Source organism: Rhinatrema bivittatum, chromosome 4, assembly GCF_901001135.1.
Source record: "Rhinatrema bivittatum chromosome 4, aRhiBiv1.1, whole genome shotgun sequence".
Taxonomy (NCBI): domain Eukaryota; kingdom Metazoa; phylum Chordata; class Amphibia; order Gymnophiona; family Rhinatrematidae; genus Rhinatrema; species Rhinatrema bivittatum.
The window spans coordinates 68778699-68799111 of record NC_042618.1 but is presented as its reverse complement, the minus strand read 5'-3'; the positions used below and the strand labels follow the sequence as shown (position 1 = coordinate 68799111).

General features: G+C 40.6%; 1 protein-coding gene across 1 annotated transcript in view; it reads right to left on the bottom strand.

The window, feature by feature from the left end:
• Positions 1-2330: 2330 nt before the first annotated feature.
• CNIH1 (cornichon family AMPA receptor auxiliary protein 1) overlaps positions 2331-20413 on the bottom strand; it is a 73392-nt gene continuing 55309 nt past the window's right edge. Inside the window, exons 4-5 of the mRNA XM_029598297.1 lie at positions 3937-4080; positions 2331-3483 (exon numbers count right to left, since the gene is read on the bottom strand). Of these exons, the coding sequence (XP_029454157.1) occupies positions 3456-3483; positions 3937-4080 (172 nt within the window). The 3' untranslated portion in view covers positions 2331-3455. The remainder of the gene's footprint in view (positions 3484-3936; positions 4081-20413) is intronic.

Sequence of the window (20413 nt, the reverse complement as noted above, 5' to 3'; positions counted from 1 at the left end):
CCTGTTTCCAACAGTGGCCAAGCCAGGTTACAAGTACCTGGCAAGTTCTCAAAATATTACAGATCCCATGCTACTAAAGCCAGTAATAAGCAGTGGCTATTCCCTAAGACAACCTCACTAATGGGTCTCCAATCCTAGCTCCTCAATTACTTCTACCCCTTATATTCACACAACCACTCTAACCCCACCCCCTACAACTCCTAACCTCTCCCCCCTCCCTCTCCCCCCACCTATTTTCCACCTCCTTTTCACCCCCTCCCTCTACTCTAAACTACCTCTTCCCCCTCACCCCCCATAAAGTGAATTTATCAGGACTACATATTGTATATAAAAAACTTATATATAAAAAATTTGTTCCCAATCACGTGTATATATACCTCCTTTAATTGTGGATACCCCCCTATATATCAGAATCTCCCCCTCCCCACCCCCCCACCCCCTTTTAGATAACCTCTTTCATGTATCACACTTTTATAATTTTACTTATATAATCTAATCTGTTATTTGTATGTTCTGAATGTTCCTTATTTAATTATCTAATTACGCAAAAATTGTAAAGCCTGTTGCTCAGTTCTGTTATATGTAAACCGACGAGATGTTCCCAACGTTCGTCGGTATATAAAAGTTACTAAATAAATAAATAAATAAAATAATAGCAGTTTATGGACTTCTCCAGGAACTTATCCAAACCTTTTTTAAACCCAGCTACACTAATTGCTTTAACCACATCTTCTGGCAAATTCCAGAGCTTAGTTGTGCGTTGAGTGAAAAAGAATTCTCGGATTTTAAATGTACTATTTGCTAACTTCATGGAATGTCCCCTAGTCCTTGTATTATCTGAAAGAGTAAACAGATTCACATTTACCTGCTCAAGTTCTCATGGTTTTATAGACTTATATCTCCCCCCCCCCCCCCCCCCCCCCACCCACCATCAACCATCTCTTCTCCAAGCTGAACAGCCCTAACCTCTTTAGCCTTTCCTGAAAGGGGAGCCATTCCATTCCCTTTATAATGTTGGTCACCCTTTTCTGTACCTTCTCTAGTTCAACTAATTTACACAATAGTGATATTAAAAAAAAATACTGGGTATTGTTTAAGACTATGCATCACTGATTTTATGTAGAAAGACAACTAAATTAGTATTAACTTGAAATTTGATTTTCAGATCTATTAAATTAGTGAAACCCCACCTTCCCCAATATCAGGTAAATTTTCAAGGGAGTTACATGCATAAATGTAACATACTATAGTAACAATTTTCAAAAGCCATATACACACTTATGCGAGTAAATTCTATGGACAATTCAATGGCAGATATTGTAGCAATTTTTCAAAGCCCACTTACATGGATAAAGTGCATTTACACACGTAAAACAGTTTTAAGTGTGTGAATGCTTTTGAAAATCAAGTTCCTAATTAAGCACAGGGCCTATATGTAAATATTAATTTAACTTCCTTGCTCAAGGATTATTTACTCTTCCTCTCAAGTCGATTTAAAGCTGTTTGACCTAGTTGCTTCATTACTATACCTCTGAAGCGACTTGTGTTTACTTTCTGATTTTCCTGCCCATCACTTACTGGATGAGTGAGCAAGTCACTCTGCTCCATGTTCAACCTTCAATTGTAAAAGTTTTTGATCAGTACTGGAAACACGGCCAGTGAGCAGGTGTTACAGGGCTGTATGAGAACAGCTAAACTTACCTTAGTTAAGTGTGAGCAACTCAAACTTCTCCTGCCAGAGTAACTTTATTACTTCTGAATAAATTTCTGTTGATTTATGCATGCTTTTAATATTTGCTGTAAAGCACCCTAGACAGAGTATCCAATAAAAGCCAAATGAAAAACATGCATCAAGCATAACACTTGACAGGCATGTGCTTCCTACCACAGAAGCCTGTTATGCAAAGAACATGACAATGCTCAGGACACAAACAGTTGCCAAACAACTTGCAAAGCAGCACAAATCTATCTATATTTTATTTTAATTTTTACAGCAAACACTCACCTGTGTGTAAACTCTCATAATAAAAGATTTATGATCAACACACACCTAAAGATCTCTTTCCCTTTGCCACCAGAATATCTTCTGCTCTGCTTTCTCTCATGGTTCAAGTTTCAAACTCTGTAATCTAATGAATGCAACTACTAATAATCACATTAATGACTAAGGGTATCATTCTGAGATTTGTATTCAGTTCTGACATTAAATGCAACACAGATCAAGATAATCATTTACCTATGTGAAAGTTGGCAGTTTAAAATAGATTTTTTCTTATTAACTTCTTTTCCTGGTGTTCTACTACAGGTGTAAAAAGTTAGGATACAAGGCATACCTTTATATTTATTATTTTTATTTTCCACCATAGTCATTTACATATAGATCACTGGACCTTGCAGTGGTCAGTGTCAAAGTCATTATGTCAAATGTTCCGTTTCACAGATTTGTATACTTGTACCATTTCCACTGCCTTGATTCAAAATCTATTATCCATTTTATTGTGTGTTGATCAATTTCAGCAAATGTTAATTGCTAATAAACACACACCCCATAAGTATAAACATTTCTGGTATTTAGGGCCTCTTTATTGTATTGCACTAAGAAACAGCTGTGCATATCCAATCTTATCGGCCATCATGTCTTGTTTTTGTATCATTCTAAATAGACCAGCAAAGCTAGCAGAAAGAGCAGTGTTTACAAGTGCCAATTCAATATCAGCATTAGGATTTGATTCACAAAATAAAAACATTTTAAAGCACGTTTTCACCACTTCTTGTCAGTGCCAGAAAAATTGGTGTAATTTTCATGTTCTGTTTCAGCTACCTGTACTTGAAAATTACATGGGAACACAGTGTTGGGGCAAACATGGCATAAATCTTAAACATGCATATATAAGAATAGTATGACCATAACTTACTTTATTTAAATTTCTGCAAGTATGATTTATCGTGTATCAGGTTCAGTCTGTAGGATTGTATATCAGTTACTGTATACAAAGCTTCAATCCTTTCAAAAGCACTTAATATAGAGTCAATTTAAAGCTAAACAAAGTTCAGAGTCCCAAGTATGAACTACTAGAAGGTCCCGTTACACACAAAAAATCTAATATATTAAAGGACAGTAAATTTGAATACACCCAAACTATCAATGCAAAAATTCAGAGGTGGATGGCTCTTACATATGGAGTGCAAATTCAAATCTAGTGCCAGAACCGGAGATAACCATTTTAAATCACTTTTCATTTAATTCCATTCATTTTGTGTCCCAGTAAAATATGAAAAGTCTTTCTGCTAATACAAATGTGGAATTGTTTTTAAAACAGGGTAGTTTTTTTCCCCCTCAAATGTAAATGTTGTAGGATCCCAGTGGTTAATCTTGGTAACAGGTTCTTGCTGGATAAAATCCTCTCAATATGTGGCTTTGCATGCAGTTGTCGGAACCACGCAGAGTTCTCTTCTTAGGAGCTCACCAAGACATAAATCATGCTGAAAAATGAAATGTAAAAATTAAAACTGAGCTTCTGTTTACGTTTTTCCCATATAAATTTTATAAACAGTTTTCCTCTGAACACATACTCCCTTTTCGAAATCTGCCCCAGATACTTGGCTTATGCACTGGCTTTTGTAAGGAAAACTCACGCAAAATTTGAAAACAATCTATGCGAGTTATTTTCTCAATCCCTCCCTCAAAATATGCTCCTAACTCGCACTGGGCACATCTCCTCTGAATGTGGTGTACTTTTAGCCATATAGGGAGGGCAATTTTCAGATAATTTATGTAAGGTTCTTTGAAAATTGTCTAACACCTAGAAAGAATGTGCTATAGATGGTACTAGCTCATTAAAATCAGATACAGATTTTTAGAACTAATATTTGACAGTTTTGTTAGCCCAAAAAGATGCTTATGATGCAGTATAAGAATTTAAATTAAGAACTTACCCATATAAGTAGTAAAAAAATGATAGAAGATAAAAAGCTAATTTGCACCATCCTTCTTTTTGACAGTACGCTAGAATATCTGCATTCATGATTGTTGTAGGATCATATAACCCTGGTCCACTCATCACAGGTCTGCTCATATATCTAGAAAAAAGGTTATATTAAAACATTTGAAAAGAACAATTCTAATATAGCATAAAATAGTCTAACATGGTGTAGCTTCTATAGCTGAACTCAATGAGTCAGATGTTCCTCAAAAATATAGGGGCCGATGAAATAAAGTGCGCTCAGCCTAGCACACAGGTTAGCCTGCAGTTGGACCATTTTCAGTATAAAAATAATTTTTTTAAATGATTATTATCAAAAAAAATGTCATGATATATCAAGTATTCATTAGTGTTTTTCACTTTTCACGCCAACAAAAAGATCGGCGCTGGCCCATCGGGGTCAGGAGCAGGCCTCAGAACCAACGCAAGCCGCAACCGCCGTCATGCGGGGACCTTCCAAGCAAGCCCGACCCTCCCCGACATCACTTCGGCCGGCCCCCTTCGATTCAAAAGTAGGCTGCGACCGCAGGCATTGTGCGCCTAAGGAGCGCGACCAAAGGGGCCTGCCTCTTTGTGCGCCTCTTACAAGCCACTTCCCTTCTTCCCTGCATCCAGCCTCTACACCTCTGACGCCCCCTCCTTCTTCCCCCCCAATTAGAGCTGCATCTACAGCTTCCCCAACAGCAAATCCCCTGAATTCAGATACCCTCAAGACCTCCCGCTAATCCCCACCTGAGAAGCCTCCTGTGCCACTCCCCCCCGATAGAACAAACTTTCCCTGCCTTACTCAACACCCTCACCCCCCCCCCCCCCCTTGAAGCTAATCCCTCCTCTACCCGCTGTCTTTCGGTATCCTAGACCAGAACAACCCCCACACAATGTTGTCAACTCTACCCATCCCCATACTTAAATACACCCCACGCAACCTCAGTAAACCCCCCACTATCACCCCACCCAACTATACAAGATCTCTGATCCCCATCATGACATCCCCCCTCACAATTTATGGGCCTCGCATTATTCTCCCTAATACTTTTCAATGCACAATCCCTTGTGAAAAAGACTCACATTCTAAATGATATCCTTACAGACTCTAAACCAGACCTTTGTGCCATCACTGAAACATGGCTCAAACTGACATCACACTCCTAAACCAACTACCCACGCACACATATGACATTTTCTCCATACCCCAACCCCAAAAAAAAGAGAAGGCGGCATTCTCCTTGCTGCCAAAAAAGACCTTAGACTAAGCTCTCAAATAGTCAACACGGCCCCCAAATATGAAATTGGATTCTTTAAATCTTCCCAGCTTCAAATATGCCTAATCTACACCCCTTCTGGACTCCTGGATAGCAACGCCTCCCCCCTCATTGAATTTTTCGCAGAAAACATAGACCTTGATTTACCGACCATCATACTTGGAGATTTCAATCTCCACGTAGATAACTGCCCCCTCTCACCCTCATGTGAAGCCTTCATCTCCTCCCTCGACGCAATGGGCTTTAAACAAATTATAAACTTTCCCACCCATAAAGCAGGCCACACGCTTGATCTGATTTTCACCAACTCTAACATAATCACCACCCAAACTCCTAAGAGCTCCTCCGTCCCCTGGTCCGACCACACTCTTATAAATACCACGCTCTCTATAAAGAAAACAACTCCCATCACAACACCTCACAGCCACTCCTTCCAATTCCGTAAAACTTGCACGAGAGATGATTTAATCGCCACATGCACAGACATCCCCAATAAAATTGACCTTTCAAACACAAACTCTGCTCTGTCCTCCTGGTATAACATCACTAATGACATTGCCAATAAAATCTGTCCTCTCACAACAAAAACAATAAACCCATCCCGCAACAACAGAAAGCCATGGTACACACCTGAATTAAAAAAAACTGAAAAATGATTTAAGAAATAAAGACATTGGCGAAAGCACCCTTCACCTGCATTGCTTGCCTCCTACAAAGCTTCCATGCACTCTTACAGAATCCTAAAAACAATCCTAAAAACATCCTAAAAACAAAATGCGACTTCTAAGCCCTGAAAATCCACAACTTCCAATACAATGCCAAAGCCCTCTTCTCCATTATCTCCGACCCCACTAAAACCCCCCTCAACATACTCCCCTGACTCCACAAGCAAATGCAACGACATTGCCCTTTTCTTCCATAACAAAATCTCCAAGCTTACAGCAAACTTTCCCGCTGACACCTTCAACTCCAACCTCCTCTCTATAAACCCTTCTGCCAGCCTTGGCTCCCTTGAAACCACCTCATCCTCTGAAATAGAAGCCCTACTAAAGAAAACCAAACCCTCCTCCCACCCAACTGACTCTATTCCCAAACTCCTATTAATCATTCCCAACTTAATAGCGAAACCCCTATCCGAGATCATCAACTGCTCCCTCACACAAGGACATGTCCCCCCCACCCTAAAACAAGCAGTTGTTAAACCTATTCTAAAAAAATCCAACCTCGACCCCACAGAACCCTCTAATTTTCGACCAATCTCTAACCTATCATTTCTAGCCAAAATCACAGAAAAAATAGTCAACACCCGCCTCTCAGAACACCTAGATAACCATAAAATCTTATCCTCATCACAATTTGGCTTCTGTAAATTCTTCAGCACAGAAACTCTCCTACTAACACTCACTGACACTATACTCAAAGGCATAGACAAAGGGCACTCCTACCTCTAGCAATGCTTGACATCTCATCCGTGTTTGACACAGTCAGCCACAAAATACTGTTAAACCTACTCTCTGACATCGGCATCACCGGAACAGCACTACTATGGTTTAAATCCTTCCTTGAAAATAGACAATTCAAGGTCAAGCGGGGCCACAAAGAATCTGATCCTATTAACCTACCCCGAGGCATACCTCAAGGCTCCGCACTATCCTCTACCCTCTTCAATATCTACGTTACCCCTCTGCAAATTATCTAACCTAGGTATTACCCATTTCGTATATGCGGATGACGTCAAAATCCTCATCCCCATCACTGACTCCCTACCTAATGCCTTAAAGATCTGGGACAACTGCCTCGCCTCAATCAATCAACTTCTCACCAACATGCGCCTAGCGCTTAACACCACCAAAACAGAACTACTTGTCTCCTCTGATGCCCACCCCTTATCCTTCACAGACTCCAACTCATCGACCCTCCCCCCCAATACCCCTCTCCCCACATACACATAACCTGGGCATCACCATCGACACCAAACTAAATCTAAAAGCTTTCATAAAATCCACCCTAAAAGAATGCTTCTTCAAACTTCATGTTTTAAAGAAGCTAAGACCTCTTCTACATGGCAATGACTTTAGAACCGTCCTCCAGACCATAATCTTCTCCAATAACGACTATTGTAACTCCCTCTTCCTGGGCCTCCCCGCCTCCAACAAACCCCTACAACTGCTACAGAATGCTACTGCCAGAATACTCACCAATACACGCAAGAATGACCACATCACTCCCATCCTAAGTAATCTACACTGGCTCCCTATTTCCTCAAGAATTCGCTACAAAGTCTCACTTCACAAGACCCTATACAATGAAAACATACAATGGCTACACGATTCCCTCCACTTCCATACATCCAGCAGACCCACCAGAGCTGCCCATCAAGGAACACTCCACATACCATCCCCTAAACTTACTCATCTCTCCTCCACAAGGGATCGAGCATTTTCAATAGCAGGTCCCGCCATTTGGAACGCAATGCCACCCAACCTCCGCATAGAACCATCCACGCAGAAATTTAAGAAGCAGCCAAAAATATGGCTCTTCAAGCAGGCCTTCGATTAAGTACCCCCCTTGCCGCATTAGTTTCTCCCCCCTTAACTGGACTCCATCCTGATAATCACCCCTCCTTAGCCTTACCTCCCTTTTTGTACACAGCTTTCCAGCCCCCCCTGCCCTATTATATGCCCCTTATGCTCTCACCCTAAATATGTGTTAAACATGCCTTCAGCATTAGTCATCCATCGCTGTCTAGTCTTCCTTACAACACCCGCCCCTTATAATCATCTCACCTCCTTCTCCTTTCCCTCGCCTCTTAATATGATTATAGCTTAGCTCAATATTATACATAGGTTTTCCCCTCATGCTACCAATATGTCCTATGTAAATATAGAATATAAACCATTTATTGGGTTCCTTGTAACCCAATACTATAGAATCACAATGTTTATTGTAAACCGATATGATGTGCAAACAGTTATCGGTATATAAAAACCACTAAATAAAATACATAAGCCTCCTACAGCTAATTTTACCCCTCCATTACCATCAATGGGACAAAAAATAATATCACAACAGAATACTCACTGTATACACTTACTGGCCAAAAAAAAAAAGCACCAGAGTGCTAGTGTTCTTAACATTTCAATGTTTTTTGGAAAAGTGGAACTGAGCAGAGATTTCAAAGAGTCACCAATGACACTGTATCCTGTCTCTCAATACATCTTACATGTTTGAATTTATAATTACTACTATTCCAAGTGCACCAACAGTACATATTCTTTACATTTTCTGTTCTTGTCTGAGTCAAAACTTATTCTGATTTTAGAAGCTCCTATAAACAAGGTCACCTATCTCCAAGCCTTGGCTATTACCATGGTGACAAATCAGCCAGTAGTTTTTGCACATTTCAAATTCCATTTTGTTAAATTTGAGTTACTCAGTCCTTTTAGTTCAAGCCTTTCACTAGTGAAGCTTCAAAAAAAAGTAATCATTTGAATAGCCATCTAAGCTTTCCTATGATAAACATACAGCCTACACAATTTACTCCCCCAGTTTGTGGGCAATATGTATCAAGATCTTAGAAAAAGTAAGAAGGACACTTGGAAAATTCCACTTTAAAAGTCTTCCTAATTCTGCTCTTTTCTACCTGTCCAATAAATACTGGAATGCTTGTGCAGTTACATTAGGGGTACTGTCTGCATTATATATTTTGGATATTAAATAGTCACACTAATTTGTAGAGTTTAGGTTTTTAAAAGGAGGCCACTTCAACACTAGCTGAGTCAGTTGTACAGAGGAAAGTGGCATGATATGTGATTGTATGTATATACATACATATATTATAAATATAGAATTGTGGCAAACACTAATGTATTTGTATTAAACAAAATAAATTATCTATTAAACAATTTTCTATTTTTTTTTTTTTTTAAATATCACACATAAGGTATTTTTAAATTAATAGCAAATATACATTCAACTTTAGTACCATAAAGTTTAGTAATCCAAGTCTTTATAAAAAAAAAAAAATGTCCACATAGATTAGATTTAAAATGTCTCTCCAAAGCACTACTGAATATTATGTTCCAGATCTACAATGCTCCTAAAAATGGTTACACAGAAACTAGATTGTACTCTCACCAAGATTGTGCTAGGTTCACCTTTAATCCATTGTAACTGCCATGTTTAAAAACCAGTTGACATCTGCCAATTGTTATTTAAAAATACCTTATAGTGTATGATATTTAAAAGAATAAAAGATTGTTTAATAGGTAATTTATTTTGTTTAATACAAATACATTTGTTTGCTACAATTCCATATTTACAATTTGTATAACTGAATACTTTTAGCTATTTTGACTGCCTCGTTTTTTTGTGTCTCTCTCTCCCCACACAAATATTTTTCTCTCTCCATAATTTAAAGCTTGGCACACACCAACAGAACATGTGTCCTCCCCTGATGGTGCTCAACCATACTGGGCCCATGGAAAAAAAAAAGAAAGAAAGATTGTGCTGTGGGGATTGGGGTGCACAGAGGGAAGCCAGGTGACATGCATCCCAGAAGACCTCAGAGAATATGTTAATACACAATTAGTTCTTTATAGGTGCAGTGCTCTGTATCTTAGCATTGTACACACTGGAGAGCAAGTGAAAGGACATTTTAATATAGGCTGAATCAGACATGCTGTAGTGCCTTAAAAGCAACCTTCCCTCTCAAATGCTAGTGAACTATAAAAAAAACTCTTATCAAGCAAACTTTTGCGCCATAAGTGAGATGTGTGACTTCCTTGAATTTAAGAATGTGATGTCATTGAAGTCTACACAGGTAAAATATTTGGTAAAATATTTATATAATGTCAGCCTCACAATGGGGCAGATGTGATAAGCCGTGTAAAGTTGCCACGGGTTTTTGCACACAGTTTTCCCCGCTAATCTTATACGTTCATTTAACATATTTAGTGTGGAAATAACGCATTCAAAAATCTGCTCAAAAACCTGCAGCAACTTTAGCATGATTGTATGCAAATGGCACGTAAAGGAGGCAATTACCTATTAACAGGAATGCAGGGATCCACACTAGCAGGGAGAATGGTAAGTGCAGGGTTTTTTTTAGCAACTGGGTCAGGGCAGGAGTTGAGAAAGGCAAAGGAGGCAAAGAATAACAGCAGCAGAAGCGAGGTCAGAGAGGGAACAGGCTGAGAGAAGGCAGTTTCTTGCTGAGAAAAGAGGAAGGCCTGAGAGGCGCACATTGTCCTGGTTCAAGCTGCTTGCAGAAAGGCATGTAGGCAGCGAATAATCTGCCTGAGTGCAATGCTGCTGAGGATGGTGCATACCTACAGGCTGAGCTCCAGGGCTATTCTCAGTCTGTATGATGAAATCCTCTAACAGACCATGGACATGCCATAACGGGCCTGGTCAAATTTTTCACAGTCCTACACTTCCATTTTGCACAGGTAAATGATAGTGGACTAAATGATAATGGCCTTCCCAAACCTAAGTGATATTGGTCTACCCCAACATGTCCCTCCTCGGAGGGTGCTACTTAGATGATTACTGCCTACTCTTCTGGCTCCTATCTTGATAGAAGCAACAAAGGAGTTCATTCAGTGTTGCTCCCAACATCCTGAAGAACCACGTTACTCCCCCGCCCCCTTTAAAGATCTATATAATGCCCGGTTCCCTCCTATTCTTTTGACTGTGTATGTTTATATTGCACCCCACTATGAATGTAGGAAGGGCGGGTAATAAATGTTTTTAAATAAAATACATAAAGGTCACTTTAAACAGCCAAAAAATCTCTGCTGCATTTTCCACATTATAATGGCATCCACCATTATAAGCTCTCATGCGGTCGGAGTCAGATCATGAAGGGGTTAGACATTGCTCTACCTACCTTCAGTCCCATTCCCAAACCTCTAGCTTGTTCACCGTCTTATGAAAGGGGAAGGCTTTCGCCCCAACAATCAATTGCTGGTCTCCACACATGCCGACAATTAATGTGGGTTTCTGCATAAGGCCCTTAAGCGCGTGTATTCAGTTAGCTTGGATTTTCTGCATCTCTCGTTTGCATATCCTTCCTTTATTATATCCCACGGGGCCACTGGGTTTTTAACCACACACGCTCCAAAATATTCACGCAGAAAAACAGATCCGATTTCAGCAGGGGTCTCATTAGATTGGCCCCCAGTAACAGCAATGCACCCACAGGAAAAGGAGCACAAGAACGGGGAGGCAGCAGCAGCTGGTCAACAGCACATCTGCAACTCCCTCCCCTCCTTCCCCACTGACTGGGCCAGCAGGAGGAAATGGCAAACAGCAGCACAGCAGCCTGCATCCTCCTGCTTTGTCACTTGGGGTCCAAGTGCTGCTTGCCCCACATGGTTCAAAGCAGCATTCAGGCCCCAGATAGTAGACGACGACAACAATGTAGTGTGAGATACTGCCACTCACTGCCCAAGCAGCAGGGGAAGGGCAATTGGTGGGCTAAAGAAAAACTGAGATGTGTATGAAAGAGAAACTATTAGGGGATGGAAGGGATGGATGTTTGTATGTGTGGTATCTGGCATGGGGAAATGAGAGGACACCTGGAATGGGGAAAAAAAAAAAGAGGAAAGGAAAATAAAAAGCAAAGCAAGAGGATTGAGGTTAGGCCGCGAGAGAAGGTAAAGTTCAAACCGGGGGGAGGGGGCACCTTCTTTTCAACCCTTTTCTCCTCCCTCCTGATCCCTCCCACCCAAGATACCAGAACCTTCCTCCCCTCATCTCTTATGCTCAATTCTTACACATCCTTCCAGCAATCTCTTATCTTCCATCCTCCTGATCTTCCATCTCCAACATGTATGCTACTCTAAGAACATGCCATACTGGGTCAGACCAAGGGTCCATCAAGCCCAGCATCCTGTTTCCAACAGTGGCCAATCCAGGCCATAAGAACCTGGCAAGTACCCAAAAACTAAGTCTAACCCATGCTACTGTTGCTAGTAATAGCAGTGGCTATTTTCTAAGTCAACTTAATTAATAGCAAGTAATGGACTTCTCCTCCAAGAACTTATCCAATCCTTTTTTAAACCCAGCTACACTAACTGCACTAACCACATCCTCTGGCAACAAATTCCAGAGTTTAATTGTGAGTTGAGTGAAAAAGAACTTTCTCCGATTAGTTTTAAATGTGCCCCATGCTAACTTCATGGAGTGCCCCCTAGTCTATTATCCGAAAGAGTAAATAACTGATTTACATTAACACATTTTAGACCTCTCATGATTTTTTTTTATTTTATTTTTATTGAATTTTTTTTTTAATTTATTCATTTTTAACAAACAAAAATCATATTTGCTTATACAGAAATACAGTGTGTACTTAATCAGAATAACAATATATATATATTTCTCCTTATCTCCATTTTAAAGGAAAACAAAATCTTCAATCTGATCTCCATTCAGGCATAATAAAACTTTACAAAAATGGTAAAGAGAAAAATTGTAATCAGTTATCTTAACCATTTTTCCTTGTTAAGACCCACTCCCAGCAGATAATAAACATTAATCAAGGGGGTAGGAATACATGTAATCTTTTAAGAAGGTAGCTTTAAGTAATATTAATGCATTATTGGTGCACGTAACAGTAGCATCATTTTTACTAAATAAGTGTGTTCAATTTCCTCACTTCTATGAACTCTTTTAACTGATCTACAACGAAAAATACATAGCGCTCATTGCCTTTCATAAGAAAATATTACAAGGAAATAATATCTTCACACTATAGCCCAGGCCTCTAGCTTCTTGTCTGAGGTTTAAAAAACCCCGACGTCTAGCTTGGGTAGCTGGAGCTAAGTCAGGAAAAACCTTAACTGCTGCTTCATGAAAAACCACAGGATATTTCCCAAAATATTTTTTCATGACGAAACATATCTTTTACAGATATAAAAGATACTAAGAGTGTCCTCTACTTATTATGTCCAGTGTCGAGTCTTCCAGAAACCCTGTCAAGTTTCCACCAAAGGAAGCGTTCGGGGCATTCCCTGGACGTGTTGAAGCAGGAAGGAAAAAACAAGTATTTATAGATGGTAAATTCGCCTCATCAATGTCCAACTTTTCCAGAAGAAACTTCTTAAGGGTAGTGTAGGGTATTTCCCCCACTACCTTGGGAAAATTAATAAAGCGTAAATTCAAATGTCTGGATTTATTTTCAATAAATTCCATTCGCCGTGATAATATTTGGCTATCTTTTATTGCAGCAATTTTATATTGTGAAAACTGTTTCCCTTCCTTTTCCAAGGTAATTACTTTCTCTTTCAACCCATCCACTTGTGATTGTAAAGCAGCAGTTTTTTTGAGCGCTCTGAACATTTGAAGTATCCATTTTCCCATCTAAAGAGTTTATAGCGGAGGCCATCCCGGCCATAAAATCCCAGAGGGAGTCTAAAGTTACCTGTGCAGGTCGCGCTGGAATGGCAATCAGCTCCTTCCTCATGGTGATCTCCACGGGAACACTTTCTCCCAGATCGACTCTGGAGTCTGTTGCTCCTTCCATTCTCTCTCTCCGATCTTCCACCGGACTTGAGGTGTAGATTCCGGATAATAATTCACCTTGAGGAGTTTCTGAAGAAGCTTCTGGGTTCGAGTTGGCTGGGATACTTGCCGTACCTCCATTCCTCATCTCCTCCGTTAGCCCCTGCACAGGCAATGCCCTCTGTTCCGGGCTTAGAGACACCTCCCCCGCCGACGTGAACGGCCCCTCCTCGCCTTCACGTTCATCGGGCTCCTCAGTTCTCTGGTGCGACGCTGCTGGACTCAAAAAGCCGGTAATCTCCGTCTGGATGGAAGTGGATGGGGTTAGTTCGGACGGGTAAGTCCGGACTTTTCCCTTCCTTTTAGCAGGCATTTTAGGAAATAGAATTCAAAGACGACGGAGAACTCCCACTTAGGTCTTAATGCGTGCGGCCATCTTAGATCCACCCCCCTCCTCTATTTTTATTGAATTTTAACCAAATATACAGAACTAATTAGTTCACAGATAACAGATAGTAATATCCTTAATTAACACTCAAAATAATTATTGCAACATATTTTCATATCTGATAATAATCATAGGAAATAGGGAGTCCAATATCAAATGAGCAGTTACAAAAAAGGAAATATAATTTCTAACTAAATATCACACCCTTAAGAGTATAGTTCCTGAGCATTACATTATTACCGTTTCCTGGGACAATTTCAGGAATGTGAATCCAAATATACACGTAACTGTGTGGGGGTCTAAGAAAATATACCTAGCTTCTCGATATATTAATATACATCTACATGGGAAACGTAGTATAAATTTTGCACCCCTATTTATGGCTTCAGATCTCATTTGTAGAAATCTCCTCTTTTCCTGGGTAACTTTTGTTACATCTGGATAAATCCAGATTCTATAAAATGAAATACATGATCTTGGTTTCTAAGGAAATTTCTCAAATAGCATCTCTTTCCGATATAAATAGAAAAGAAACTAACAAAGTTTCCCTTGTTTCAATTACTGTATCTAAAGTCATTTCAAGCAGTGCAGAAATATTTAAAGATTCTTCTTTCCCTCCTTGCTGTTGGTAAGGATTTTCTGGCTTCTTTTCTTTAGGCCTCGGTAGATAATGTATTTTGGATAAAGCAGGTAACCCCTCCTCTGGGAATTTCAGAATATTCTTAAGATAACTTTTAAACAGGTCTCATGGTGACTGTCCTTTCATTTTCAGAAAATTAAGTATCCTCAAGTTTTCTCGTCTGTTCTCATTTTCCATTCTCTCGAGCCTACTATAACACAGTCTCAGATTTTACTAAATTATCTTGGATTTTTTATATATCCTTGATTTTTTGCTCATTCTCTACCACTTTTTCCTCCAAAGTTATCATTTTTACATCCATATCCTTAGCGTGTTGTAAATTTTCTCTCAATAAACTTTATATAGATTTTTTTGAAGAGTCCATACAAACAAACGTGTTCCAGATGATGTCAATAGTAATTTCTTGAGGTTTAACCAAAAGGAGGGTTCCTAAAATGTGTATTCCCGTCTCACTCCTCCCTGATGCCTGCAGGTCCCCGGTCTTACCGTCCTTCTGATGTTTCATGGCCACCAAGTCCCCGGAGTCTCGATCTACTCAGCTCTCCGAAAGGAGTGCCTCACTCGATTCCTTTCTCGGGGCAGTTGTTTTCGATGGTTCCACTTTTCCTTCCAGCCGTGGCGTCTCCAGACAAGCTGAAGATTTTGGATGGTGGTTCTGGAGTAATTGGTGAACCGGGACTGAGGGATGTTTCCTCCACATGGGTTCCCGGTGCCTGCTCAGCGTCGGGCATTCCCGCGTTTCCTTCTGCCGGCCGACTTCTCAGTGAACAACATCTCTATTCGTGGCTGGCATGGGTCCGGATTTGGAGTCTAGGTAATTGAAGGCTTCAATTTTGCCTCTCTTTTAGTGTGAGGCATTCCAGAGTAATTTTTTGAAGAAATAAGCAGCTAGAGAGGCAAATATCAGGAAAAACCACGGAGCGAGGTTGGTCGCATCTCCTCTACAGGGCGCCCATCTTGGACTCAGACCTCTCATGATTTTAAACACCTCTATCATATCCCCACTCAGCCGTCTCTTCTCCAAGCTGAAAAGTCCTAACCTCTTTAGTCTTTCCTCATATGGGAGCTGTTCCATTCCCTTTATCATTTTGGCACCCTTCTCTGTACCTTCCTCCATCGCAACTATATCTTTTTTGAGATGTGGTGACCAGAATTATACACAATATTCAAGGTGCGGTCTCACCATGGAGCGATACAGAAGCATTATGACATTTTCCATTTTATTCACCATTCCCTTTCTAATAATTCCCAACATTCTGTTTGCTTTTTTGACTGCTGCAGCACACTGAACAGACGATTCTTGGGTGGTAGCTCCTAATATGGAACCTAACATTGTGTAACTATAGCATGGGTTATTTTTCCCTATATGCATCACCTTGCACTTATCCACATTAAATTTTACCTGCCATTTGGATGCCCAATTTTCCAGTCTCAGAAGGTGGTCTTATAATTTATCACAATCTGCTTGTGATTTAACTACTCTGAACAATTTTGTATCATCTGCAAGTTTGATTATCTCACTTGTCGTATTTCTTTCCAGATCATTTATAAATATATTGAAAAGTAAGGGTCCCAATACAGATCCCTGAGGCACTCCACTGCCTACTCCCTTCCACTGAGAAAATCGTCCATTTAATCCTACTCTCTGTTTCCTGTCTTTTAGCCAGTTTGTAATCCACGAAAGGACATTGCCACCTATCCCATGACTTTTTACTTTTCCTAGAAGCCTCTCATGAGGAACCTTGTCAAACACCTTCTGAAAATCCAAATATACTACATCTACCTGTTCACCTTTATCTACATGTTTATTAACTCCTTCAAAAAAGTGAAGCAGATTTGTGAGGCAAGACCTGCCTTGGGTAAAGCCGTGCTGACTTTGTTCCATTAAACCATGTCTTTCTATATGTTCTGTGATTTTGATATTTAGAACACTTTCCATTATTTTTCCTGGCACTGAAGTCAGGCTAACTGGTCTGTAGTTTCCCGGATGACCCCTGGAGCCCTTTTTAAATATTGGAGTTACATTAGCCACCCTCCAGTCTTCAGGTACAGTGGCTGATTTTAATGATAGGTTACAAAATTTTACTAATAGGTCTGAAATTTCATTTTTTAGTTCCTTCAGAACTCTGGGGTGTATACCATCCGGTCCAGGTGATTTACTACTCTTCAGTTTGTCAATCAGGCTTACCACATCTTCTAGGTTCACCATGATTTGGGTCAGTCCATCTGAATCATCACCCTTGAAAACCTTCTGATACGGGTATCTCCCCAACATCCTCTTCAGTAAACACTGAAGCAAAAAAATAATTTAATCTTTCTGCGATTGCCTTATCTTCTCTAATTGCCCCTTTAACCCCCTCGATCATCTAATAGTCCAACTGGCTCCCTTACAGGCTTTCTGCTTCTGATATATTTGAAATTACCCCAATATTGACTGGGTAAATGTATCATCGGGACATGCTAGAGAGAAAGTTACTGGATGGACAGCTTTATGGCGCAATTGGTTCAGGAACTGACGAGAGAGGGAGCCATTTTAGATCTAATTCTCAGTGGAGCACAGGATTTGGTGAGAGAGGTAATGGTGGTGGGGCCGCTTGGCAATAGTGATCATATGACCAAATTTGAATTAATGACTGGAAGGGGGGCAGTAAACAAATCCACGACTCTTGTGCTAAACTTTCAAAAGGGAAACTTTGATAAAATGAGAAAAATAGTTAGAAAAAAAACCGAAAAAAGTTTTTACTGTGAGCTTTTGCCTCTATGGTAAACTTCTTTTCAAATTCTCTCTTAGGCTGTCTTATCAATGTCTTACATTTAAACTTGCCAATGTTTATGCATTATCCTATTTTCTTCTGTTGGATCCTTCTTCCAATTTCTGAATGAAGATCTTTTGGCTAAAATAGCTTCTTTCACCTCCCCTTTTAACCATGCCGGTAATTGTTTTGCCTTCTTTCCACCTTTCTTAAATGTGTGGAATACATGAGGACTGTGCTTCTAGTATGGTATTTTTTTTAACAATGACCATGCCTCTTCAACACTTTTTACCCTTGTAGCTGCTCCTTTCAGTTTTTTTCTAACTATTTTTCTCATTTTATCAAAGTTTCCCTTTTGAAAGTTTAGCACGAGAGTCGTGGATTTGCTTGCTGCCCCCCCTTCTAGTCATTAATTCATATTATGATCACTATTGCCAAGCGGCCCCACCACCGTTACCTCTCTCACTAAATCCTGTGCTCCACTGAGAATTAGATCTAAAATGGTCCCTCTCTCGTCTGTTCCTGAACCAATTGCTCCATAAAGCTGTCCATCCAGTAACTTTCTCTCTAGCATGTCCCGATGATACATTTACCCAGTCAATATTGGGGTAATTTCAAATATATCAGAAGCAGAAAGCCTGTAAGGGAGTCAGTTGGACCATTAGATGATCGAGGGGGTTAGATTAGATGACGGAGAGGGTGGTGGTGGATGCCTGGAATGCCCTTCCGGAGGAAGTGGTGAAGACCAGAACTGTGAAGGACTTCAAAGGGGCGTGGGATAAACACTGTGGATCCATCAAGTCTAGAGGACGTGAATGAAGAGTTGGTGGCTCACGGGAATGACGGCTACTGCCTGGAGATTATACCCTTATTCAATAAACATACACACGGTTAAATGCGACTCCAACATTGCTCTAAGCTACAACGGCATGAGGAAGTGTGGGAAAAAAAGGATTTGCATTCACAAAAAGCGGGGAGTAGCTTGCTTGTTACGGCAGTTATTACCCCAAACTAAATAAGCCAGATACATTACTTTCAATGCATATCCAGCATAGCTCTCTGCTTCAACAGCAGGGGAGAAAGTCTAATACTTCATGCATATCCAACATAGCTCTCTGCTTTAACGGCAGGGGAGAAAGTCTGATACTTCACTTTCAAGGCATATCCAACATAGCTCTCTGCTTCAACGGCAGGGGGAACATAGAAAAGTGGATCTATATACAGGCAATAACCAACAAGGACTGAGTTACATAGCCTGGGTAAACAAAGGCATTGGTGTAGCTTGCTTATTGCGGCGGTTACTACCCCTAACTATCGGGCCGATACAGTAAAGTCTGTGGGAGAGTTCCCGGCGCGCGCAATTCACTATTTAAATTAGGTCCAGCAGTAGATCCGGGTAAAAGGAGGTGCTAGGGACCTAGGCGTCCCTAGCGCCTCCTTTTTGACAGGAGCGGCGGCTGTCAACGGGTTTGACAGCCGACGCTCAATTTTGCCGGCATCGGTTCTCGAGCCCGCTAACAGCCACGGGTTCGGAAACCGGACGCCGGCAAAATTGAGCGTCCGGTTTTCGGCCCGACAGCCATGGGCCGAATTCAAATTTTTACTTTTTTTACTCTTCGGGACCTCCGACTTAATATCGCTATGATATTAAGTCGGAGGGTGCACAGAAAAGCAGTTTTTACTGCTTTTCTGTGCACTTTCCCGGTGCCGGAAGAAATTAGTGTCGACCTTTGGGTCGGCGCTAATTTCTGAAAGTAAAATGTGCGGCTTGGCTGCACATTTTACTTTCTGTATCCCGCGCGCATACCTAATAGGGCCCTCAACATGCATTTGCATGTTGAGGGCCCTATTAGGTGCCACGGGTTGGACGCACGTTTTCCTCCCCTTACTGAATAAGGGGTAAGGGAAAACGCGCGTCCAATAGCAGGCTAACAGTGCGCTCCGGAGCATGGTGCAGGTGGAAGGGAAATAGAACCAAAAGGTTACTAAGAGCCAAGAGTAACAGAAGTATGAGAGAAATAAAAAAAAAGAAAAAAAAAGCGCATAGCTTGCTGGGCAGACTGGATGGGCCCTTTGGTCTTCTTCTGCCGTCATTTCTATGTTTCTATGTCATTTATTCCATCTAGGAACTTTCTCTTTAGCATGTCCCGATGATACATTTACCCAGTCAATATTGGGGTATTTGAAATCTCCCATTATTACCGCACTACCAATTTGGTTAGCTTCCCTAATTTCTCTTACCATTTCATCGTCCGTCTTGCCATCTTGACCAGGTGGACGGTCGTATACTCCTATCACTATAGTCTTCCCCAACACACAAGGAATTTCTACCCATAAAGATTTGATTGTGCATTTAGTGTCATGCAGGATGTTTATCCTGTTGGACTATGTCATCCTGGACAAAGCGCCACATCGCCTCCCGGGTGCTCATCTCTGTCATCGCGGTATAATTTGTGCCCCGGTATAGCACTGTCCCATTGGTTATGCTCCTTCCACCATGTCTCTGAGATGCCAATTAAGTCTATGTTATCATTCACGGCTATACATTCTAATTCTTCCATCTTACTACTTAGACTTCTGGCATTAGTATACAAACATTTCAAAGTTTGTTTTTTGTTTGTATTTTCATTTTGCTTTTTAATTGATAGGGATAAGTTAGAATTTTTAGCTCAGGTTAGTTTTTAGTTACAGGCACTTGGACTACTTTTCTTATTATTGGAACCTCACTGCCGGGATGCCCTAATTGTAATGCACCATTAGTCTCCTTTGAAGATACCTCCCTCCAAACCATGCGCTGCTGAGCAACTGTCGGCTTTCCCCTT